At 41.4% G+C, this 27056-nt stretch overlaps 1 protein-coding gene across 1 annotated transcript in view; it reads right to left on the reverse strand.

Moving 5' to 3' along the window:
- Positions 1-27056, reverse strand: part of NAF1 (nuclear assembly factor 1 ribonucleoprotein) — a 70301-nt gene that overhangs the window by 24874 nt on the left and 18371 nt on the right. Inside the window, exons 3-6 of the mRNA XM_077279445.1 lie at positions 24318-24456; positions 16322-16415; positions 13170-13252; positions 10205-10365 (exon numbers count right to left, since the gene is read on the reverse strand). Of these exons, the coding sequence (XP_077135560.1) occupies positions 10205-10365; positions 13170-13252; positions 16322-16415; positions 24318-24456 (477 nt within the window). The remainder of the gene's footprint in view (positions 1-10204; positions 10366-13169; positions 13253-16321; positions 16416-24317; positions 24457-27056) is intronic.

Here is a 27056-nt window from a genome sequence, read left to right on the forward strand (position 1 = left end):
GACCCGAAATCTGATGACTTGCCGCTAGTAGGGTCTCTTCCACAGCTTTGAGCTCCCTGAAATTTGATGATTTCTCGGAAATCGATTGGCTCCACTGGCCCTGATAGGGGACATGGTCTACTATGGCTCCCCAGTCCCTCTTGCTGGCATCTGTCTTGATGGTAGTTAGAGGGGACTGAATCCAGCATACTCCTTTCAGAAGGTTCCTGGGCTTCATCCACCATGTTAAAGAGGCTTTCACTCTGCCCGGAGTGTGGATCCTCTTGGTAAGAGTGCCAGGTCGACCATCCCAATTGTCTAGGATGTGGGCTTGGAGAGTCCTTGAGTGAGCTTGAGCCCAAGCCACCGACTGTATGCAGGCTGTCATGGAGCCCAACAGCGACATTCCCTCTCGCAGAGTAGGGGACCTCATCTCTTTGAACTTCCTGATTTTTGTTAGTAGGAGAAGTCTGTGATCGTCCGGGAGGAAGGACATTTGTCTTGCTGAGTCCAGCATTACTCCCAGAAATCTCCTGGTTTTTGCAGGTTGAAGCTGATATTTTTGTAGGTTCGGAATCCAACCTAGGGATCTCAGAATGTCTAGGGTGGTAGACACATGGGATATCAGGGTTATCTCGGTGGAAGCTACTATCAGAAGATCGTCCAGATAGGGCACTATACAGACACCTTGTTTTCGGATGAATGACACTACTTCTGCCATCACCTTGGAGAACACCCTCGGTGCTGATGAAATGCCGAAGGGAAGGACTCCAAACTGATAGTGCTCCACCCGATGATTCCCCTGTATCGCAAACCTGAGATATTTTTTGTGTCTCGGGTGAATAGGGATGTGGAAATACGCATCCTTGAGATCGATGGTAGCCATAAAAGAGAGGAATCGCAGATCTTACGGACTCCATCTTGAACTTGCGATATTTTACGTGCTGGTTCAGACCCTTTAAGTTTATAATAATCCGGACGACTCCCGAAGGTTTGGGGACCAGGAAGAGTCGGGAGTAGTGTCCTTTTCCCCACTCTGATTGTGGGACTGGGGAAATTACATTTGATCTGATAAGGTTTTTGAGACCTAAGGACAGTAGGCTGCGATCCCTTGATGATGGAAGGGAAGTGACTTTTAGACCCTGAGGTGGGGGAGAAATTAACTCTATTAACAGGCCCTCCTTGATGACATTGAGAACCCAGTGGGAGCTGGTGATATCCTCCCACTGATCCACATATTTCGAGAGTCTTCCCCCCACTGGGTCGGAGTCATTGTTTGTCCTGCTGGGACTGTTGCTGCTGCTGCTGTTGCGGGACGAAAATATTTTTTCCCCTACCCTTTGCATAGCTCCACCTGTCGGTTTTTCCTTTGCCTCTTGCTTGAGAGGGCTGAGGTTGTGGGCCACGAAAAAAACGTTTCCTAGGCTGCTTTTGCTCAGGGAGCGCCTTCTTTTTGTCGGTGGCTTTATCGAGAATATCGTCTAGGGCAGGACCAAAGACGTAGTCTCCTTTAAAGGGTATGGTGCAGAGTTTAGATTTAGAGGTGATATCCCCACTCCATAGCTTAAGCCAGAGGGCTCTTCTGGCAGAGTTGGAAAGTACCAGGGATCTGGCGGCGACTCTTACAGATTCCAGAGAAGCGTCCGCCAAATACCCTGTAGCTTTATGCAGAATGGGTAGGGAATCCAATATCTCGCCTCTTGAGGTACCTTGAGATATGTGATTCTCTAATTTCTCGAGCCAGCAGGAGAGGGCTCTTGCCACACAGGTGGAGGCGACGTTAGCCTTAAGGATAGCTGCAGAAGTTTCCCATGATTTTCTGAGGAGACTTTCGGTTTTCCTATCCATGGGATCCTTCAATTGAGAAGAATCCTCAAAGGGGAGTGTAGTTCTTTTGGCGACTCTAGCCACCTGCACATCGACCTTGGGGATATCTAATTTAAGGTCATCCTCAAGCGGAAATCTATGCTTCATTTCTGAAGGAGTACTGAGACGCCTCTCAGGTAGTTCCCATTCCTGATTAATCATATTGATAATGTTGGCATGAACTGGGAAGCCCACTCTCTTCTCCGATGAAAGACCACCGAACATCTGATCCTGTATGGACTGCGGTACAGGTTCCTCTTCTAGTCCCATGGTATTACGGACGGCAGAGACTAGATCCTCAATATAGTCTGAGGAAAAAAGGTACTTCCTGACCTCAGCTTTGGGTGATACTGGATCCTCCCAGCCAACAGATGAGGCATGAGAGAGATCCGAATCAGAGTCAGATTCCACAACCTGAATCTTCCTCTTCTTAGCCGGGGAATGAGGTTGTGGCCGCGGAGATGGAGGTGGGGGTGGAGGTGTAAAGGCTGCCAGAGAAGATTGTACCTCCTGTTTTACTAGTGAGCGAATCTCATCCAATAGTGATGGCTGCTCAGCTCTTATTATTCTGTTAGTACATGACTGACAGAGTTTCTTGTCCCAGTTAGGAGGACATTTAGTGGAACAGATAGGGCACTTTTTCCTATAGGCACCTTTAGGGGCAGGTTTTTCTCCCTGAAATATATAAAGGGAGAGAGGGGTGAGGACTTCTAACCCCTGCTACACTCCTCCCGGATCCCATCCCTGCAACACTCACAGAGGCAGGGGTGGCGCTGGGCTCCGCAGATACGGGGCATGAAGAACCATCCATACTGAAGGAGATAGCCTTACCTCAGTGGTGGTTCAGCAGGCTTTTATGGACGCCGTCCTAGCACCTGCTCCAGCGATTAATCCCCCTCCCCCTTCAGGATCCAGGTGAGGGAGCTGAGCGGTCCGACACGCCGGCCGGCGAAACCCGGAAGTACCGGCTTCAGGGTGTATGAAGAAACCGGAAGTGACGCGCGCGAGCCTGCCGACGTCACTTCCGGAACGCCGAGCCGACAGCATGGAGGAGGAGGACGCCGGGCAGCTCCAGGAGGAGCCCGGTTAGGGAACCCAGGCCTGCTTTGCCCTCGTGGGGGCGCGGGAAGGCCGGGAGGGGGTCCCGAGGACCTGCGAGCAGGACGACGGGAGCAGCACGAGGAGGAGGCCAGAGGCGACCATCTGCTGCCCGGTTAGACAGGCAGCGCCTGCAAAAGGTACCGTAGTCACCGGCCACTACAGCACATGAAGAAACCTCTCCCTGTCCCATGGGGAACAGGAAAGACACTGGCAAGTGGGAGGTGGGAGGTCCTTTTAACCTCTGTGTTTCCTGTTCCCCATTAGGGCAAAGAGACAACCTCCATATGCCGTCGTGGAAGGTGACTAGAGAAATAATTATTTTGGCATCGCTTTATTCTGAGGACTAACTTTTTTATTTTTTTGCTGATGATGCTGTATGGTGGCTCTTTTTTTTGCGGGACAAAATGACGCGGTACCATGGTTATTTATATCTGTCTTTTTGATCGCGTTTTATTCCACTTTTTATTCGGAGGTATGATAAAGCGTTGTTTTTTGCCTTTTTTTTTTCCTTACGGTGTTTAGTGAAGGGGTTAACTAGTGGGACAGTTTTATAGGTTGGGTGGTTACGGACGCGGCGATACTAAATATGTGTACTTTTATTGTTTGTTTTTTTATTTAGATAAAGAAATGTATTTATGGGAATAATATATACATTTTTTTCTTTATTTAGGATTTTTTTTTTTTTTTTGAGCGCGGCCGATCGCGCTGCACGTACTATTCCGTCCTTGGGAAGTAGGGCCCACCCCACATGGACGGAATAGTACGTCCAATGACAAAGGGGTTAAGACCTTAATTTATAGAAATCTTTTATAGGTGTATTCAGTATAAAGTGAAGCCAACATGTGCAGTGATGTATTGAAGGGAAGTGAGGGAAAATACTGCTCCGAGTGCAGAGAGACCTAGAGAGGACATCAATTCAAGATGAGCAATTGCCAAGTTAGAATGCAAAGTTAGAAGTGTTAAATGTTTATCAACAAATTCTAATTTTTCCAACATAATTACCAAAACCATTTTTTTTTTCAGCGACCACATCCCTTTTGAAGGCCCTTTGTGCCAAAAAAATTCCAAAATTGACACCATTTTAAAAATTAAATCTCAGTGCTCAAACCCACATTCAAAAAGTCTGACTCTTTAGGGGCTTCACCAGAAAAAAAGCAATGTGGTAGGAAATAATGAAAATTTAACTTTTTCCCACAAAAATATTGATTTAGTGACAGGACAAAATGGTAACAAGACAAAAGGGATCATATAATTTGTTGTGCAGTTTATTTTGCATACACAGATGTGCTGGAAAACTGTATGATTCATTTGTTTCTATCTACAAGTATACCCTATACATGGTCGAAAACTACGTGGGCATACGGTAGGGCTCGGAAGGACCACCAATTGAATTTCTGGAGTGGAATTTTGGCTGGAATACATTGCGGATGCCAGGTCACATTTGATCAGCCCCTGACATGCTAAAACAGCATACATGTAACCCTATTTTGGAAACTACACCTCTCGTGGAACTAATGTAGGGGTGTAGAGAGCATTTTTAACCCTCAGGCGATTTACAACTGTATAACATTGGGCTGAGTTAATGGAAACATCCCTTTTTTTCTTTTTCAACAAAATTTTGCTCTAGACAAGTTTTTAATTTTCAAAAGGGATAATAGGAGAAAATTAACTGTACAGTTTGTTACACAATTACTTGTGAGTAGACCAATACTCCATATGTCATCAAAAGCTACTTTTGAGGCCCAGTAGAAAGCTCAGAAGGGAAGGAGTACCATATTATAGTGCAGATTTTGCTGTTATGGTTGCGGGTGCCATGACCCACTGGAAGAGCCCCTGAGGTGTCAGAACAGCAGAAACCACCAATTAACGTCCCCATTTTACAAACTACACCTCTCAATTCATCAAGGGTGCAAGGATCATATTGACACCATGGGTGCGTCACAGAATTTTAAACCATTGGGCAGTGAAGAAAATAATTGCATGTTTACCACATTTCCTTTTAGCCCCAAATTTTACATTTTCACATGGGAAAATGAGTAAAACTGGCAACAAAATATGTCAATTTCTGCTAAACGTGGCAATACCCCATATGTGGATGTACTGCTTATCCAAACGTCGAAATTCTGAAGTGAAAGAGCGCTCCTTGCCTCTTTCAGAACAAATGATCATAGAATAGTTTGCGGACTCCATATACAGAGCCAGTGCTGGAAGAGCAGAATCCTCCTCAAGTGACCCAATTTTGGAAATTACACTCCTCTGGGAATTTATCTACAGGTGTAGCAATAATTTTGACTCCACGGGTGTTTTCCAGAAAGAAGCAGCAGTGGATGTCACTTAGTGAAAATTGCAAATCTGCCATTGTCGTGCCCAGTATATTGTTGTGCTCATACATTATGCCAAGCTTGTACTTATGGAAAAATGCACCCGTAAGTTAAGCGGGCTCTCATCTCTACAGAAATGCAAAACTTGTACGACACTAAATTTGGTTTAGGCACATTCGGCCTCAAAAGGGAGGGGGGCATCAGGACTTGAGAGTGCAGGATTTTTTTTTTTATTTTTTAGGGCAACGAGAAGCAATAGCACCTTCTCAGAGTCTTTGTGCTACCAGTAATGTGAAAGCCCCCTCTCATTTCCGCCAACAAATGACGGACCCGAGTGGGGACTTGCATTTTTGTGAATTGAGTTGAAGCTTTTATTGGGAACATTTTACACAATGTTTAGAATCACACTGATCAATTCATTATAATGAGGCAGCAGAGTTACAATGGACTCCATATGGCCTTTGAAAAGGCCATCGCTGAACAGAGGTGAAGAAAATCGTGGCCAACCATGCTTTTATGCGCGCCTAAAAAGACGGACATCGCTGAATCATAGGAAGACCGCATCCGCAGTGTATCCATCTACCTCATTATAGGGAGTCTTCCGTCGTTGATTCCGTTTAAATCACGTATTTCAGGGACTTACAAGAAAACCCGATATAAGCGTTCAGACCAGGATAAATGTGAGCAGAGCCTTACTGTGATCTTTGGGAGACAGAATGAACAAATCAACAGCAGGTGAATTTGTTTTTATTCTTTCCACCGGTCCTAGTGTGGTATAAGTGATTAGATGACTTTATTCTTCAGGTTGGTGCGATTACAGAGATACCAGATTTATACTGGTTTTTTTTTTTTTTTTAAATGTTTGGCTGCTGTCGCACACTTAAAGTTGCTTATTTTTGCAAAACAGTTTTTTGCATCACCATATTTTGAGAGCTATCATTTTTCTATATTTCTGCTGACAGTCACATGTGGGCTTGTTTTTTGCGAAACTAGATGATGTTTTTATTGGTACCGTTTTCGGTCACGACGTTTGATAGCTTTCTATTGAAATTTTCGGAAGGCAGAATGAACAAAAAAATTGCAATTTTTTAGGAGTTTTTTGTTCGGGTCCATACAATTGAAGAGATACCACATTTAGATCTTAATTTTTATGTTTTGCCACTTTTACACAAAACCTATAGAAAAAAATTGTTTGCATTTCTATATTCTGAGAGCTAGAACTTCTTTCTCAGCTGACAGCTTGTTTTTTTTGTGGGACAAAATGGTGTTTTGAGCGATACCATGTTTATTTACACTGAACTTTTTGATCACATTTTATTCCACTTTTTGTTCAGTGGCATGGTGAAAGCTTTTTTGGGGCATTTTTTCTTTTTTAAATGGTGTTCATGTAAGAGGTTAACTAGCATAACCATTTTATAGCTCGGGTTGTTCTGGTCACTGCGATATTAAATGTGTACTTTTTTTTGGTTTATTTTATTTTTACATAAAATGTGTGTATTCATTGGTATAATTTTTCTTTATTTTTTTGTTCTTTATTTAGTGATTTTTTTTTCTGAACCTTTACGTAGTCCCTTTATGAGACTAACTTTTTTTACTCTGATAGCTGGTATAATGCATTGCAATGCACCAGCATGTATTATTCCTGTCAGTGCTGCACTGACAAAAGTCTCCCAGACCATGCTCCTCACATGGTCTAAGGCTTCTTTCACACTAGCGTCGGGCTGAGGTCCCCGACGCTAGCGTTGTCTCCGCCGCACAACGGGGGCAGCGGATGCATTTTTCCAGCGCATCCGCTGCCCCATTGTGAGGTGCGGGAAAGTGCGTGGAGGTGGGGGCGGAGCTCCGGCCGCGCATGCGCGGTCGGAAAAAGCGGACCGTCGGGAGCAAAAAACGTTACATGTAACGTTTTTTGCTCCCGACGGTCCGCCACAGCACGGCGCAACCGTCGCACGACGGTTGCGACGTGTGTCATTGCGTCGCTAATGTTAGTCAATGCAGAAAAACCGCATCCTGCAAGCACTTTTGCAGGATGCGTTTTTTCGGCAAAACGACGCATTTGCAACGTAATGCAGTTAACGCTAGTGTGAAAGTACCCTAACAGGCTTGCCGTGGTTGGCCGACACATGGCAACAATCTGGTCCTATCCGATTATGACATGAGTACATTGAAAGTGGTGAGGGGGTTAAAATTGCAAAGGGCAGAAGCTTTGCAAGTTATTTGTTCATATGTAAAAAGAAAAAAAAAACAAAAAAAGAAAAAACACTTAACATGTTTTTGCGCATGTGAAAAAAACACCAGCGTCTATTATAAGGGCTTAGAAAAACCTGCCCAGTGATGCGTTGGACCTCCTTTGGTTTTCAGTATTGCAAGCAATTTACCATGACAATATCAGAACTTTTCCTACATTTCATGTCACCCACAATTCAATTGCAAAAAAAAAAATTATATATATATATATATATATATATATATATATATATATATATATCTCTCTATCTCTTTTTAGGAGGAGAAAGACAAATGCAAAATTTTTGCTAATTCCGATCACAAACAAATCCCCATTTCTCACACTTTTGCAATCACAATTATAGCTTTCCTATTTTTATTTCCCCCTCAAATTGATTTCAGCTTCTTTAAGGACTAGTATATATTATCGGCGACATTAAAAGTTGGAAAAATTCAGGAATTATTTTTCTAAGTATGACTTTTACTTGAGAAACCTGAAATGCGCTAAAAGAAGCGATTGTTCACTCTTCCTTCAGATCGCACAGAACTGATCCACAAATTAGATGTTTGGGATAAAACTCTACAGATATTCAATTCTGAACAATATGGGTGTCTTATATGTAAGAAACGTTACACAAGCTGAAACCTTCAGCAACTAAGTGAACAGCGCAAAGAAAATTGCTTTAGGCCAAGAAAACCTTTTAGAGGCAGATTATACAGCGAAGACTATCGTCAACTGCGTGCTAATTGAAGAGAGTCTAATAGACTGGAGTGTTCTTTTACCTGGCGTCGGCTGTATGAACATTACCATGATTCAAGGCTCTTACATGGCACAGATGAAGAGCAAGTATAAGATAGAAATACGAAAAGGCAATTTAGTGTTCCACCAAGCAGTGGCACTTGATTTACTAGAGCGCTGCTTTTCGCTTCTTCTACATTCACACTCAGAAAAAGAGAAGTGTTCTGCACATTATTATGTGAAATGGTTTTAACCCCTTCTCACCACAGCTGGTTTTACCCTTCCCGACAGAGTCCATTTGTCAAATATGATATGTGTCACTTGGACATGTAGAAGCATTCCAAAATTGTCAAAGTGACTGAGATTTTTAGCCCCTTAAAAACAGCCATGCTGCACAAAACTGTTCATATGTCAACCTTCGAAGAATAGCTGCAAATACAAAGTCCTTACCTATTTAGGAAATGTGTTAACCCTTTAAGTTTTGGCAAAAATTAGCAAAGTTTTCAAACTTTAAGGGTATGTGCACACGTTGCGGAATGTAGTGCAGACTTTTCCGCACTGATTTAGGTAAACCCACAGGAAATCCGCACTGCGGATTTACTGCGGAATTACCACGGATTTAGTGCGGATTCCACCTGTGCTTTTACACCTGCGGATTCCTATTGAGGAGCAGGTGTAAACTGCTGCGGAACCCGCACAAAGAATTGACATGCTGCGGAAAAAACAACGCAACGTTTCCACACTTTTTTTTCCGCAGCATGTGTACTGCGGATTTTGTTTTCCATAGGTTTGCATAGTACTGTAAACTTATGGAAAACTGCTGAGAATCCGCTGCGGATCCGCAGCAAAATCCACAACGTGTGCACATACCCTTAAGGGGAAAAAAAAGGTAGTCAAATCACACAAAATAGTTAAAAAGCAGCATTTTCAATGTTTATTTTAAGTTGTCTACATTTTTCAACTTTAATCTTTTTAAATGCTATAAATTTAGTAGCAATCTTATTTATCTCTTTTCAAAAAAAAGTTGCAAACTCTTCAGTTTTAAAGTGACTGAGGGGTCTGTGCATTAGGAAACTCCTAAAAAGATACCATTTTAAAAACCGCACCCCCCCAACCTATTTATTTATAGGAATAAATCAAGTGGAAAGAAAAGAAATACATTCAACTATTACTCACAATTAAAATGTTGCTCTAGCCTCAAATTTCCCATTTTCACAAGGTGTATTGAGAGCAAATGAACAACAAAATGGTGGTTGGAAGCTACTGTTGGGACACATGCGTGGGGCACAGAAGTGAAAGAGCGCCATTTGACTTATGAAATGCAAATTTGGCCGAGACTGGACGCCGTGTCATGTATGAAGATCCTTTCACGTAACAAAACAGCAAACCCTCTTCACCAGCAAAATGACCTCATTTTGGAAAATTCACTCAAGGAATTCAGTTAGGAGTGCACACCTTTCATGCACAACATGGCATGACTGGATTGTGGAGGTCATGCCACATTTGCAGAATCCTTGAAATGCCAAAGCAGCAGGAAACCTCACAAGTGACCATAATTTGGAAACTACAACTCTCAAGGAACTAATCTGGGAGATGATAATTTTCAACATGTTGATGAATCACAAATTTTAAAATGATAGGACTTGGAATTTAAAAAAAAAAAAAAAAAAAAAGTTTCATTTTCACAAGGCTTAACAGGAGAAAATGGACATAAAAATTTGGAAAGCAATTTCTCTCAAAAGGTGGCAATACCCAATATGTGGTTGAAAACTACTGTTTGGGCACAAATCAGAGAAGAGAAGTAGCGTTATTTGTGTGGTCAATGCATCAGACAGCTAGCACATTAACTGATGGGATGCACTTCATCACCAAGCCAAGTTAGGTTTCTATCTGTCTGCAAAGAAGTAAAAGCTATGGAACCATATACAACAAGTTATAAACAAGGGCTCTTTTGACAGTCATGATCACATACCTTTTCAGTACATCAGGAATTATATACTGTGTGAAGTCCTCAACGGATGGCGCAAAACACATGGTATCTTTTATCTTGATTCCGCAGGACTCAATGTGATCTTTCGAATTAAAACGTACCACATAAAATGGATGTGGAACGGGTCCAAATATCTCAAATATCTGCAAAACATGAAAAATATGATTCAGTAGCTGATTGTAAAACAAGTTCCCAAATAAAATGTAATAAATCCATAATACAGGTGTCACTAGACTCAGACAATTTTACAGGTGAGAGTTCATTTATTCTACAGTAAACTCCCCAAATGCTCATAAAAATGCCAGCCAGTGTTAAATCCCTTTTTTTCATAAGGAAAAACGTAATACCCCCTCCGCAAAATATAGGCAAATGGAATAAATATACATCCCAAACACATTGATACCTTCCACCAGTGGGTGGCCTAAATAATCCAGGAGTAAAAAAGGATTCACACACAGAGAACAAGTGTGGCAATTCCAGACCAAACACTTCTAAAGACACTCAGAAGTCCAAAACATCTCCAAAAACCATCACCACTCCGCTACCAACCCAGGAGAAATTGTGCGATAAGATACCAGCTGACGTAAGCCCCATTAAGCTAATAATCTAGGGGAATGGTTAAACTGTATATACAAACACTACATGGTCCACAAAGTTGTGTTCAAAAGTTTTGAGACTGAAACTTTGGTTTTCACAAACTTAGCTGCTTCGTTGTTTAGATTTTTTTGTCAGATGTTTCTACGGTTAAGTACAATTATAAACATTTCCTAAATTTTTATACACTTAGGCTAAGTGCACACGTTGCAGAATTGCCGCGGAAAATTCCGCGGCAATTCTGCAGCTCCTGCCGCGGGTATATCGCATGCGGAATTGGCATGCATACTCCCGCAGAAAACTAGCGTTTTGCAAGCATAATTAGCTTGCAGAATGCTAGCGTTTTCCAAGCAATCTGTAGAATCGCTTGGAAAACTGATTGACAAGTGTGACCAACTTTTTACTAGTGATGCTGCCTATGCAGCATCAATAGTAAAAGATAGAATGTTAAAAATAATTTAAAAAAAATAAAAAAATGGTTATACTCACCTTCCGCAAACAGCCGATCTCCTCAGCGGCGTCCGTTCCTATAGATGGTGTGGTGCAGGACCTTCGATGACGTCGCGGTCACATGACCGCGACGTCATCGCAGGTCCTTCACACACACACCATCTATAGGAACGGAAGCGGCCACGTGCACCGCTGAGAGGCGGGAAGGCTCCAGGGCCATCAGAAGGTGAGTATATCACTATTTTTTATTTTAATTCTTTTTTTTTTTTTTTTTTTTTTTTTACAATTATACGGTGCCCAGTCCGTGGAGGAGAGTCTCCTCTCCTCCACCCTGGGTACCAACCGCACATGATCTGCTTACTTCCCGCATGGTGGGCATAGCCCCATGCGGGAAGTAAGCAGATCAATGCATTCCTATGTGTGCGGAATCCCCGCGATTCCGCAAATTTAATGAACATGCTGCATTTTTTTCTGGAATGCGATTCCGCTCAGGAAAAAAATGCAGCATGTGCACAAAAAACGCGGATTGCATTCTATTAAATAGGATGCTTAATGTGAGCGTTTTTTTCACGGTTTTATAGCGAAAAACAAGCGAAAAATCTGCTACGTGTGCACATAGCCTTATAGTGATATACATCAAATTTATGTACAGACATAATATTTCCAGCATTGACCCTTATTTTTTTTTAAAACTTCTGCCCTTGGTCCTGGCAGCTGGTTATCAGTCTGGGCCAAATCCTGACTGATGACAACTAATTATTGCCTTCGAAGTGCTTGGAGTTTATCACAATGTCGGATTTTTGTTTGTCCACCTGCTTTTTGAGGATTGACCTACATCTCTCAATGGGACTGAAATATGGGGGATACATGGCCATATAGCCAAAATATCAATGTTTTGTTTGTTAAGCCACTTCATTATCCGTTTTGCCTTGTGATATGATGATTCACGATGCTGGGAAAATTACATCAAATTTCTCTTTGATCATTGGGAGAAATTGCTTTTGGGGGAGGTTTAAATACCATTCTTTATTCATTGCAGAGTTAGGCAAAATAGGGAGTGAGATCCAAATACTGTTTTCTAATGAGGGTGAAATAGCGAGTTTTTGCGCATGCATGTGAATCAACACGAGTAAAAGTAGTGCAGATCAGATATATGTGTATATATTCACGACTCAGACATGCAAAAATACTTCATCAGTAGAGGTATGTGAACACAGACCTCCACCAAATGCTAAAAATACATTCTCGCGCAAAAGTATGCACGTCTCCAGAAACCGCAGTAGATTGCAATTTATATCTGTGTCACTTCTATAGTCTGTCTCTCTTCACTAGAGCAACGCCGCTAAATTAGCCACAACTAAGCGCAGGTATAAAAAGATCCAACACTGCTTTATTACCTTGTCTGCTCTCAAACAAACGTGCATATTTTTTAATGTCAGGACACTTTGTACGATCGATGTCCTGCCTTGTTCGGGGCAAACATTTTCCATGTATGGTGTTATTTCAACTCCGAGAATTGCAGCTCAAATTCATCTGAAGATAACACTTGCTGTAGAGATATTTTTTTCTAGTACACACAAAAGGATTGCTCTTCAGTAAGACACGTCTCAAAGAAACTCTCCGGAATAACAAACATTTCACATAATCAAGGGCATGACCATAAAATACATTTGGTGCCTTTCTTTTCTTTTATTGTGGTGCTGGAGCTGTGGACTCCTCTTGGCCCCAACATGGCAGGAGGGCTTGTCATACCACCTAACAACATACAAGTACCATGGAGTCAATGGAGGGTTCAAGGAACTGTATGGATCACAGACAGAACATTAATCCATAAATGAGGTGTGATCAGAGCCTGTGATAGCCTCCAACTCTGAACACTTCTTTGAGGATTCAAAATCCTTACCTTACCAACGGTGCTTCGATCCTCCTTAAAGACAATAGTGTCTTCATTCAATGGCAAAATGTCCCGTAAAGATTCAATAATTACTGAAAAAGAAAAAGGTAAATCATTTGTTATGCAAACCCTTAAAAAAGTGGTCACTGTGAGAAATACATGCTCTGAGCAAGGCTTCTGGAAGCCAGCTAGTTGTAAAGAGTCCTACCGCCAGAAGCCCCAGTAATCTGCGGGTTACACTGCCATCTACTTTCTTCCCACACTACTAGGGTGAAATGACAAGTGTACAGTGGACTGATCTTTTCAATAAAATTGGGAAACTACTGCTCAAACAATACAAACTATTAAAGGGAGCTTGCCAGCGCAGAATGACTGTTCAACCAAGTACAGGCGCTCGGCACATCATGGCAGCGCCAAACATTTTAGGGCACCTTCCCAACTACTAATTTTACAACTGTATCCATCTTTCTTTGGCTCGATGAATCCCAAGCTGCCAAAGAGGGGGGTGGAGGTAGATGGAAAACAAGCAGCAGTGAAGGTGTACATATATAAATGATTGGCCATGACATGATGCATAGGCGGTGGGACTTCATTTGAACAGGCATTCTGTACTGACAGAGTCCTTTTAAAGAAAGATCTTTGCAGAAGGCTTTTTAGACTGTCCTCATGTTTAACCCTGACATGGCTTTGTTTTCTAGCTGAAGATTAAGTACCAAGACCTAGATCTGATCCAGTCATAAATAATCAGGGATGTTATTCCAAAATAAAATAAACAAAACTCCAATCCGGTTCTTGACATTAAATACATGATTACTACAAAGAGCCGTATTACAGCTGTCTGAGTGCAACCTATTAACCGTAGCACCTTGGCACAAATGTGGGCCGCTGGCTCGCATCAGAACACAATTAGGCAGCTCTGAAGACTTTATTTTGTGCTTAAGTCAACACGCAGGACTTCGACTGGCCTGTTCCAAGTCATTATTGCCACCTATAATTAATACTTGAAGCTCTGAAGTACGAGAAAAATTTAGAAGGCTTTTATGTAAATGATTCTGAATATTTTCAGCTTGAAGAGCCTGGCTAAAGGAATAATTATGGGATGATATATATATATATATATATATATATATATATATATATATATATATATATATATATATACCGTATTTTCCGGCATATAAGACGACTGGGCGTATAAGACGACCCCCCAACTTTTCCAGTTAAAATATAAAATCTTCTTAAAAGTCGGGGGTCTTCTTATACGCCGTATGTCGTCTTATAGGGCCGGTGACTAATGTGCCTTTTGGGGGGGGAGTGGTCCTGATGACGAAGAGGGGGCATATCACAGGAAAGTGTGAGTGGAGTATCCCCCATTACCTCATTGTAGCTGCAGTGTGGGGTGCTGGGGAGCGGCGGCGGCGGCCACCGCCCCACAGCACAGCACCTATGCGGCACAAAGAGGAGCAGCAGCTGCCGCCTCTCCCCAGCACAGAGACCCCATGCTGCATCTACAATGAGGTAATGGGGGATACTCCACTCACACTTTCCTGTGAGACGCCCCCTCTTCGTCATCGGGACCACTCCCCCCACCCACCATATACACATTGGTGTCTGCACTCAGCGTACAAGACGGCACCCGGCGTATAAGACGACCCCCGACTTTTAAGAAGATTTTCAGGGGTTAAAAAGTAGTCTTATACGCCAGAAAATACAGTATATATATATATATATATATATATATATATATATATATATATATATATATATATATATATATATATATATATATATATATATATATATATATATATATATATATATATATATATATATATTATAACAAAAAGGCAGGGACATGGTGGGGTCCTGATCAAATGGTGTTTACAGGCTGCATCAAACGTATGTTAAAAACAAACCAAATCAGGTATGTGGACAGAGGTGGGGAAAGTTCAATGGGAAAGCTGCATAGTTCCGAGCATTGTTGCTAAGTAACAGCTGCGAGGGTTAAACCGATGTAATCTGACAAAAAAAAAACAGACCTTTAACAAATTACCTTCCCTCCTCTCAGTACAAAGTCATCCATGCAGGTATACACAGGCCACTTCACAGATCTCAAAAGGGGCCGTTTTCAGAAAATGTACCCCAGGAGTAGCATTTTTTTTCCTTTTTATAACAAAAAACAAAACTGCCTTGCTTACCCTCCTCAATTTCTCCAGTCTCTGCTGTTACTCCGTGTCTGTAATTGTCTGAGCCACTCAATTCATTTATTATCTGCAGTACTGCAGACAAACCGGCAAAAAGGAGCAGCAGAGAAGACTAAGGAAAAATAGTGAGCTTGGGGAAAAAGGGTTTGTACAAACAGAGGGGCATTCAGGTTAGATCAAAATGTGGAGTTCAAATTTGGGTCTCATCTCACCAGACTACATTCTCCCAGTATCTCACAGGATTGTCTAAATGTTATTGGAACAAGCTTGGTAATGAGACATTTTTGATTTGGTTTTATTTTTGATTATGCGGCAGGATTGCTTTCTAATTAATGAGATTTCAGCTGGTGTCATGGACTTTCCAAGGCTTTTTGCACTTCCTTCATGTGTTCAACACGTTTTACCTTTGTAATTTCTCATTACTACACTGAATTTACAGATATCTAGGGCTTGGCCAGGATCAAAAACTAAGACACAAAAACAAAATACCCTCCCTCCACCCGAAAAAAAAAAAAAGCTATATTATTTTAACAACCATATAAAATAGACCTTATGAGTTTGGCCTGAATGAACGCAGTAAAAATAAATAAAAATGTAAACTACACCCCAAAATAACATTTCCCGCTGCAAGAATTTTCTTCTTTTTGAGGTATTTTTTTCCTGCACTTTTGCTAGAGTAGTGCTTTACATACTCATATGAGGGCTTGCCTACGGCACGCAAGTTGTAGTTTTAAAAGACATCATTTGTTTTTACGGTGTTTAACGTGCATGGAAAATATGCAATTACAATAAAGTACAATATTGTTTTGATGCCATCAGCAGGTGCTCAGGCAGGAGACATGAAGGTAGCACACATTTGACCATAAAGAAATACTGTCTATATCTTCTCACATAGTCTTCATCAAACACTGGTCACAGACATTCAGCCTTAGTTACCGGACAATCCCTAAATCATACCCAATTGCTCAATGATGCTGGAAACTGTTCCAAATGGCTTTAATTCAACATGGTCTGGAAGATTAATGGACAGCTCTTCAACTTCGGGTAACTCCTACAGAAGGAGGAAAACAAAAGTGTAACTGGCATAAAATGCAAACATCTCTCAAATCTAAAACTTGTGGTCAACCATAAACTGAAAATAATCCCAGCTACTGGATGATTACCATATATTTATCAGGATAATCTTCCAGATTAGAGGCTATGGGTAAAGCGATTGCATAAGCAGCTTCACATTATCGTTTTCTATTCTAGTGGATTTAATGAACATCGAGAACTCAGGGGTCTAAAACTCTTCTGGCAGAAAATGGAAAGGTCAGATTCTTATTTGTAGCAAGTGCGAGAATGCAAGACCGGAGGATTTAGCAGGCTCACGATTGTGCTAATGTTAGAAAATGTCAGCTAATTTCTATTGGCACTATAGACAAATTCATGCAAGCCAACTGCTTTCCGTAAAACCATTAGAAGCACGTTCTAACAAGTCGGCAGGCCTAGCAATACTGGATCAAGCGAGAAGCCATTAGAAACACAGCATGAAATTTCCTGCCAGACACAAAGCTGCAGTATGGAGTGAAGCAAATCACGAGAAATCAGTGAAGTAAAAGAATTTGAAACTGTACAACATTAAATAGGTTCTATGGGAATATTAAAAAAAAAAAAAAAAAAAAAAAAAAAATACAAATAAAATTTCAAAAGACCTTTAATTAGCAAATCACAGCCATTTTATTTAGAGAAATAGTGAATGTAATACCTCAAAAGAATCACCAACTTGTTACATTACCAGAAACCTGTGCAGCAGTAAGAAGCTCTGCTGAGGTAACATACAGATACTTATAACCACCTAATGTCAAGCTGCTGCTCAATATTCAGAAAGGCATAGAGGATAGCAGCGTAAGGGCTTTCACACTTCCGTCTTTTGTCTCACGTTGAAATCCGTTGATTTTTGAAAATGCAGGATCCTGCATTTGCTCATAGACTTAGCGACGGATTGTGATGGATGGCCATCCGTTTCATCCGTCGTGCACTGGATCCGTCGAAAAATAGCGGTCTGTCGGGAACAAAAAAACGTTCAGAAGAACGTTTTTTGTTCACGTCGGAAAATCGGTCAGCGACAGGTCCTGTCGCTGACCGTCACACACAGGAATCCAGCGACGGATCCCGTTTTTTCATTCTGAGCATGCCCAGATGGATTTTTTAGTCAGGAAAAATAAACTCTAGGCAGCGCATCTGTCATAACACTGGATGAGTTGCCTACGTTTTAACGCTATTTCTCAAACGTCCGTCGGTACGTCGCGCCGGCGCTTTGTGACGGAGGACTACCGACGGAAATGTAAAAGAAGCCTAAGCAGCCTCATCTTTCCTCAGAACTCCTGGTATCTCCAGTAATAGAGGTGATAGGCATGGTGGGCAACAATGTGAGCAGCCTCGTCTTACCTCAGCAACCCTGAAATCTCCAGTTTTAGATCAGAAAGACTGAGAAGACCGTAGTCTGAGTGGCCTCTTACCTCAGAACTCCTGGTACAAGTGCATCTCACAAAATTAGAATATCAAAAAGCGCCATGTTGGACCATGTTAAATAGCATGGACTACGTCAACCAGTGCCAACAGCTTTGTCGGCGTGTTCCCACCATGCTGCAGCTCCAGAGAAAAAGTGTCGCTCTGAGCACACGTCATCCAGACACATCCGGTCATCTGTGACCAGACCTGTAACCAAGCCAACTCATCGCCCGTGTAGAACGCCTCCCCTACACCAAGCAACAGCGCATGGGCTGTACCCGCTCAAGCTTCCATCTCAGGTTAGGAGTTACACGTAATGATTAATATAACTCATGAAATTAGAATTCTAAAATTTATGGTTACCGCTCAATGAATGATATAAAAATAGGTAAAACCTATTAAACAACTGATAATATAGAGAGTGAATGCAAACTACGGGAAGCTGAACAGTGGTACACCAAAATATCTTACCATTACATATACTGTAACAGACTGAAAATAGATTAATATTGACATAAAAAACAGTGAAAAATACAGATTTATAAAACCTATTTGAGCCAAAAAATAAATTGCATCAATTGCTGAAAAGCATAACAGACAAAAAAACAACTGTGAATGCAGTTTATATTTAAATGTAGAATTTCCATTATCTAATTATTAAATATATGTACTATGCATTATGTGCAAATGTGTGCCCCAAATAAGTATATTAATATCTATAATATCTATAATAAACAATATACAGCAGATGATGTAACAGTAAACAGTATACAAGAGGTGTGAAAATTTACATAGAGGACAATATAGTATTCTTAAATGGTTATACACGGTGTTCCAAGTTATTATGCAAATTGAATTTAAGTGTCAAAGATTAAATTGTTTTGTTTTTCAAAAACTCATGGATGGTATTGTGTCTCAGGGCTCAATGGATCACTGAAATCAATCTTAAGGCCCCGTCACACATAGCGAGGTCGCTAGCGAGATCGCTGCTGAGTCACAAGTTTTGTGACGCAACAGCGACCTCAGTAGCGATCTCGCTATGTGTGACACGTACCAGCGATCAGGCCCCTGCTGCGAGATCGCTGGTCGTGTCGGAACGGCCTGGGCCGTTTTTTGGTCGTTGAGGTCCCGCTGACATCGCTGAATCGGTGTGTGTGACACCGATCCAGCGATGTCTTCACTGGTAACCAGGGTAAACATCGGGTTACTAAGCGCAGGGCCGTGCTTAGTAACCCGATGTTTACCCTGGTTACCAGCGTAAATGTAAAAAAAAAAAACAAACAGTACATACTCACCATCTGATGTCCGTCAGGTCCCTTGCCGTCTGCTTCCCACACTGACTGAGCGCCGCAAAGTGAAAGTGAACGTACAGCACAGCGGTGACTTCACCGCTGCGCTCTGCTCTCACTGTACGGCGGCACTCAGTCAGAGCGGGAAGCAGACAGCAAGGGACCTGACGGACATCAGATGGTGAGTATGTACGGTTTGTTTTTTTTGGTAACCAGGGTAAACATCGGGTTACTAAGCGCGGCCCTGCGCTTAGTAACCCGATGTTTACCCTGGTTACCCGGGTGCTGCAGGGGGACTTCGGCATCGTTGAAGACCGTTTCAACGATGCCGAAGTCGTTCCCCTGATCGTTGGTCGCTGGAGAGAGCTGTCTGTGTGACAGCTCCCCAGCGACCACACAGCGACAAAACAGCGACGCTGCAGCGATCAGCATCGTTGTCTGTATCGCTGCAGCGTCGCTGTGTGTGACGGGGCCTTTAAACACATGTGATAATTGGTTTTCCCGGTGATCCTAATTAAAGATAAACTACTTAAAAATTATTAAGCAGGTCAGTTTTCATGTAACATGGTAAAGAAAAAGGATCTCTCTGCTGCCGAAAAGCATCAAATAGTGCAATGCATTGGTCGAGGGACGAACACATTAGATATTTCCCGAAAACTTAAGCGTGATCATAGTACTGTTAAGAGATTTGTGGCTGAATCTGAGCACATTCGTGTTCGTGCTGATAAAGGCATGAGGAAGGTTTCTGCCAGGCAAGTTCATCGGATAAAGAGAGCAGCTGCTAAAAAGCCATTACAAACCAGCAAACAGATATTTGAAGCTGCTGGTGCCTCTGGAGTCCCTCGAACCCCAAGGTGTAGGCTCCTTCAAAGGCTTGCTTTGGTTCATAAACCTACTATTTGGCCACCCCTAAACAGTGTTCACAAGCAGAAACGGTTGCAGTGGCCCCAGACATACTGTACATGAAGACTAATTTTCAAACAGTCTTGTTTACTGATGAGTGTCGAGCAACCCTGGATGGTCCAGATGAATGGGGTAGTGGATGGTTGGTGGATGGCCACCATGTCCCAACAAGGCTTCGACGTCAGCAAGGAGGTGGATGAGTCATGTTTTGGGCCAGAATCATGAGGAAACAGCTGGTAGGACTCTCTAAGGTTCCTGAAGGTGTGAAAATGACCTCTGCAAAGTATATAGAGTTTCTGACTGACAACTTTCTTCCATGGTATAAAAATCAGAAACGTGCCTTCAGGAGCAAAATAATCTTCATGCATGACAATGAACCATCTCATGCTGCAAATAATACCTCTGAGTCATTGGCTGCTATGGGCTTAAACGGAGATAAACTCATGGTGTGGCCACCATCTTCCCCTGACCTCAACCCTATAGAGAACCTTTGGAGTATCATCAAGCAAAAGATCTATGAGGGTGGGAGGCAGTTCACATCAAAACAGCAGCTCTGAGAGGCTATTCTGACTTCATGCAAAGAAATACAAGCAGAAACTCTCCAAAAACTCACAAGTTCAATGGATGCAAGAATTGTGAAGGTGATATCAAAGAAGGGTCCTATGTTAACATGTAACTTGGCCTGGTAGGATGTTTTGGAGTTAAATAGCTTTTTTGTTCACTGAATGTGACCTCCTAATGCTGCAAATTCCACAAATGAGCATCTTCAGTTCTTTAAAACATATCAAATGTTTAGAAATTCTACTGTGCCTAATAATTTGTAACAGTGCATTCTGAATTTTTATTCATTTTGGAGATTATACTGTTATCATTGGGAGGTTTCTTCAATAAAATTCGATGAATACTCCAACGCTGAGGTGTCAAACTGCATTCCTCGAGGGCCGCCAACAGGTCATGTTTTCAGGATTTCCTTAGCATTCTACAAGGTGCTGGAATCATTCTGTGCAGGTGATTAAATTATCACCTGTGCAATACAAGGAAATCCTGAAAACATGACCTGTTGGCGGCCCTCGAGGAATACAGTTTGACACCTCTGCTCTAACGGGTGATGACTTATTAGACTGACTGTCATTTGCACCGTCCATTTAGGAAAATCGGAGAAAAATATCATTTGCATAATTAATTGGAACATTGTGTACTAGTGATCCCATTAATCTGTCTTTACCTATTGCCTTGCTATTGGGGGTCCTTTATTATACAATATGTATTGTGTTATAATATCCTCACAAAACCTTTGGTGGCTTTACCACATTTATGCCTCATGTACTCAAAGCCCCATAAGAACCTTATAACTAGATAATATTTATGTCACCAATCCATTTCCTAGCATACATATCAAATATACGGTGTTGCTTTATCCATTTTATCTACATCCTTATCTCAGAATCCTCATGAGTAAGAATTACCGTATGTCCAGCCCCCGTTTATGCGTTTCAGCAATGAGACAATTGTGCTACAGAGAACGTGTCATGTTCAGTAATGATGCGTCCCAGCCCTGCGTGCACGGAAATTCTCCAGGAAACGCAAAAGGGAACTTTGACATTCACGGTGCATCCCAGAATGGAACGCACTCTTCCAGTCATGTGTACAAACTATGTGTGTGGGTTATGGACGGTGTCCCGGAATGAAAAGCACCTTCCTCCGATCATGCGTTTCGGAGTGGAAAGCACCCGCCTTCTGATCACGCGCAGTTGTCTTGGCGCCAACAATGCAAACACTGGAGACCTCTAGAAAGTGTTGGATCTGACAGATCTGCACTTAGCATCACTCTGGGTTGGTTAGGATGTCTCAGGGGGTGTGCTTTATTTGTACAGGCGGACTATTTAAACCTGGACACTATCTTTAGCCAGACATATTACTTTGGGCATTCTGCTACCATGACTATTGGCCTCGTGATGAACTTTTCGAGGAAAAGCATCGAGGCAGTCTCTAAGGATATGCTCTGATAAGCATCTGTTTTTTTATGCCTTAGTCTGCCCTGGCATTAACATCAGTTGATTGCACTATATTTCTGGATATCCTCGTAGGTGAAATAAATATCTTTTCATATTTAGGAAGCGTAGGTTACACGGTGTTATCTTAATATACTTGTCTTCCTCTATGCATGATATTAGGGTTACACAGGGCACACTAGGGACAGAACCAGCTGACACCCGGCGGTGATCGCCCATGCACCCTCCCAGTGTGCGTGGGCGATCGTGATGACGTAATGATCCATCCCTGGTCAAACAGGCCCAGGGCATATGGACGGATCATTACGTCCATTGTCAGAAAAGAGAAATTAGCTTATTCTTCTAGTTTACGCATGAAAAAATGTGCATTCCATAAATCAGGAAATATATGGACACAAACATGAACCATAAATGCACATTAAATTAATAACCTAAAAATGCAGCACTCACTGTAATTGCGGCAGAATGATAGCCCTTCTCCACTAAGCAGAAGAGGCAAATGTTCTCCGCTTTAGTTATTAGTTTCTGTGCTATAACTATGGACTCTGCAATTACTCAAACAACTGTTGTAAACAGTTTAATTAGATAATTAAGTGATAATGGCAGAATAATGGCTTCGTTATTTTCATACAAATACTACAATTTAGTAGATTTATGATAAACACAGATGTTTTGGGTTTTTAATCCTGATCTTATGTTCACTTAAATACATCATCAAAGAGGACATAATAGCAACATGTTTGGAATCTACTCATACAATGAGTAGTTTGTATACTACTCATACTTTACTGAAGTGGAATCGGCAGCAATAAAGCAAAATATTGCAGATAAACTTAAAGGGAATCTGTCCCCAGGTAAACGCTTCCCACTCCAAGCAGCATAAAATAGGGACAGATATCAGTCGACGCATTTACCGGGCTATGCTCATTTGTTCCATCTGCGGAGCTCGGCTAGTCCAGTCAACCATGAGATTGAGTAATCCTAATCAATGTCACTGATTAAAAATCCTATGCCTACACTGAGAATAGGTAAAAAGCTATGTTCACACGTTGCGTTTTTTTTCCTGCAGGCAAAACCTGGTCTAATTTCAGTAAGAAACTTGCTATTTAAAAAAAAAAAAAAAAAAAAAAAAAAAAGAAAGAAAACGTTTTATTGCATTTTTGTTACATTTTTCCCTGAACTTGTGTCAGGGTACATTTGTCTCTTGTGCATGCTGATGAAGTTTAGCGATTCTACTTTTTCAGGTTTTGGCACCAAAAACTGATACTTGCAATTTTTCAGCATTGTTTTTGCACCACCCATGGCTTTCAATGGGTGAAAATCGGTGAAAAAACGCTGAAAGAAGGGACATGCTGTATTTTGCAAAAAACAAAGGTATTGCACAAAATATGGAGGACAAAAAAAAAAAACCAAGCTGCGTGCATGAGACTTCTGAGATCTCAGACTTCGCTGGCACTGTAAAACGCAGCTGAAAATGTGAATAAAAAATAAAAAGCATAAAAAAAAACACAACTTGTGAACATAGCCTAACCAGAGCTCTACAAAATCTAGTACTTCATGGCAAAAGCTGACAAAGAGGACCGGCAGATAAACCGATTTAGCAAAGCAACAAGCCCTGTGACAAAGCGATGGAATCAGGGTCTCGGTCTCATGTTTCTCTCAGAAAGGTTAAACGGAAAAAAATGAACTGAAGTATAAGTTGGTATGCATGCAGAGTAGGAGCATGTTCACACTGTATATAAGACAGTAACTCAGCCAATATTCACACAGGACGTCACTATGTGCAGAGGTTCTCAAACAGCGGCTTGAGAGCCACATGCTGCTTGTGGTCTTCTAAACTGTGGCCAGAGACTGTCTGCTCAAGTTAGTGTCCCTCTCTGTATCAGGGTCTACAGAGGAATCATTATTTGTTAGGCTACATTCACACTTGCATATTGGGGCTTTGCGGACGGCTGCGTACTTCCGCCCTGAAACTCCGCCCTTCCGTTTAGGTCCCTCTACTTCTGCATGCGTCCTGTGTACCTATCTTTAACATTGGGTATGCAGGACATGCGGATGCGTTGTTTTGACGCGTCCGCCGACCGCACGGGAACGCAACTTGTTGTGTCCCATTCCTTTTGAGTCCACTACTTACTATGGCTCAAAAAATGTTACAGAAACAATAAAATGATGTTGGTTTTAATCTTTTTTAAATAAATGTGTGAAACTAACAGAAAACTGTCAAGACTGTAAAATATTGTGAAAGTATTTACTCACAGCCACCAGTAGCTCATCTTTAGTTTTCAAAGGCACGTCATTGTTTCCTTGTGGTTCATCAAGTTGGAGTATTGAAGACAGAGAAGATGAAGATGAGGATGTAGAAGAGGAGGAGGAGGATGAATCTGAATCAGTGTCACTGAAAACAAAAACTGACTATTAGGATAGAATACAATCATGTTTGCAATCAGACAAAAAAAAAAAATAGCAAAAAAAAAAAAAGTTTTACATTTTGTAGTATTTGGTAATACATGAACATTACAGCTTCTTTAGGACTTCTCAGAAATGCGTGCTGAAAGGCTGCAGTACAGGCCAAGTTTCTACATTTTGTAATTTTGACTGCCTTCGTGGAGCCCTCATGAATACAGAGATCACTCTGCAATATGCTGCTCTTTCAGGACAGAGTCAGGGCTCCCTCCTCAAGAATAACTTGATTTAGACTTCCCCTGATAAAGCGTTACATTATTGTATCTGGCCAAAAAAAACAGACACTACCAGGAAGGAGATGAAGCGAAGTGTAAAGTTTCATATTTTGCACTGGAGACACAGAGTAGGGGTCCCTATAGAAGAACTGGTATTTGGCCCACTACTTAAAGGGAATCTAATAGAATAAACCTCACAATCAACTGGACCATGGCAGGGAGAAGCCATCTGGGAGCCGCGATAGTCAGGTCTCATCCGATTGTCTTCTTTTCAACTTAATATTTGCTCTGAAACGCAGCAGATTTTCAGGGTTTTCCATACTTTGCTTCAATTGTACACCCAGTCTCATTCATACTGCCAGTGATAAAAGGTAGCATGAATCTAGTGACAGGTTCGCTTAGTAACATACATCACCACTACCCTATTGTAGACATCACAGATCACACATTCAACATCACGCAAACAAGACAGCGCACGTGACACAAACACTGCACACATCAGACAAGCCCAGGATAGGAACTTTTTACATACATAAAACACTAGTTGCATGAGCACTGTTATCGATGCACAAGTCACACGATAAACATATAGTAACAAGTCAATCACACTGATAAACACTTCCCAGATACAGTGCTCACCTTCAACAAGATCAACCCTACGAATGCAAGGCTCCATCTCCCATGATTAAGCGCCTCCCATCAATGTCACTAAACACACTTGAATGGCCCGAAACGCCCCAGGTCTATAGGATGTGTAACGCCTTGGACAGAGCCCAGGTATTCCTTATGGAAGTGTAGTTTGGACGGCTCCCCATCCTATCTGTGCGCTATCGACTGAAAATACACACCTGTTTTGAACGATGTTAGTCTTGCTAAACTTTATGAAGCCGTCCCATTAACTTTTTTCCCCCTAAATCTGTGTATACAATGTAGTGTCAGTGTATTAATATCACCCATTTTAATATTTTTACCCACTTAATATATTGCAGTCATCATATTATATATACTTACAATTGCTCATTTTGCCCTTCTACCCAGCTAATTCTTCTCTTTTCCATTAGGTCTGTGACATCACATGATAAATAACTGACTGAATCCTTCTAACCTCTATGTAGAAAAAGGAGAACAATTTTCCCTGTGTGAGTCATAAGTCGCTGTAAAAGTTCATGGCAGGGGGGAAGCAGCTGGGTCAGGAGTTGAAAAGAGGGATGACATAAAAAGCTAGATCCACTACCGCACTAAAAAAGAAGAAAAAAAAATGCACTAATGGAGGCCATTAGAACTATTATAACATTCTATGGTCAAGGACTAGCTGATCATGCAAAGAATGAATATAAACACATGTGAAACCGGTAAAAAAAAAAAAAAAAACTGTAGCAAGGAACCCGATTTGCCTTCCAGCATCAATCAACGAATCATACATGTAATTACTCAATATCATAACAACCCCGGTGTCTTCAAAAAGATCATCTGCAGGTATTGGCAGATTCTGCAACAAAACTATTGGCAAATTCTTACCGGACCGACCCAGATTTGTATATAGGAAAGAGCAGAATTTAGGTAATCTAGTAGCACCAACCACCAAGCAAAAACACACAACATAATCCAAACAATATCATACATCCGGCCTTCACACACAGGTTTTCCTCTGAGGCACGTGTTCATGTTGCAAAAAAATCCCCAATGGAAAGGGTTACCCATAACACATTTACCAACTAAGGGGGGAAAGACTAATTTAAAATTAATGAAGCCATCTCCTATTAGACATCAGGGATTATAAACATAATCCAGTGTCCATACAACAAAATTACATGGGATGTACAAAAACAGGGCATGTTTTAACCCCTTAGTGACACAGCCAATTTTTGCAATTCTGACCACTGTCACTTTATGAAGTTATAGCTCTGGAACGCTTCAATGGATCCCCCTGATTCTGTGACTGTTTTTTCATGACATTGTACTTCATGTTAGTGGTAACATTTTTGATATGACTTGTGTTTATTTATGAAAAAAACTGAAACTAGGCAAATTTTGAAAATGTTGCCATTTTCAAACTTTTAATTTTTGTACCCTTAAAAGCAGAGTGGAGTCACACAAAATAGTTAATAAATAACATTTCCTACATGACAACTTTATATCAGCACAATTTTGGAAACAATTTTTTTTGTTAGGATGTTACGAAGGGTTAAAAGTTGACAAGCGATTTCTAATTTTTCCAACAAAATTTACAAAACCATTTTTTGGGGGACCATCTCACATTTGAAGTGAGTTTAGGTCAATATAACAGAAAATACCCCAAAGTGACACCACTCTAAAA

This window comes from Ranitomeya variabilis, chromosome 1, assembly GCF_051348905.1.
Source record: "Ranitomeya variabilis isolate aRanVar5 chromosome 1, aRanVar5.hap1, whole genome shotgun sequence".
NCBI classification, from domain to species: domain Eukaryota; kingdom Metazoa; phylum Chordata; class Amphibia; order Anura; family Dendrobatidae; genus Ranitomeya; species Ranitomeya variabilis.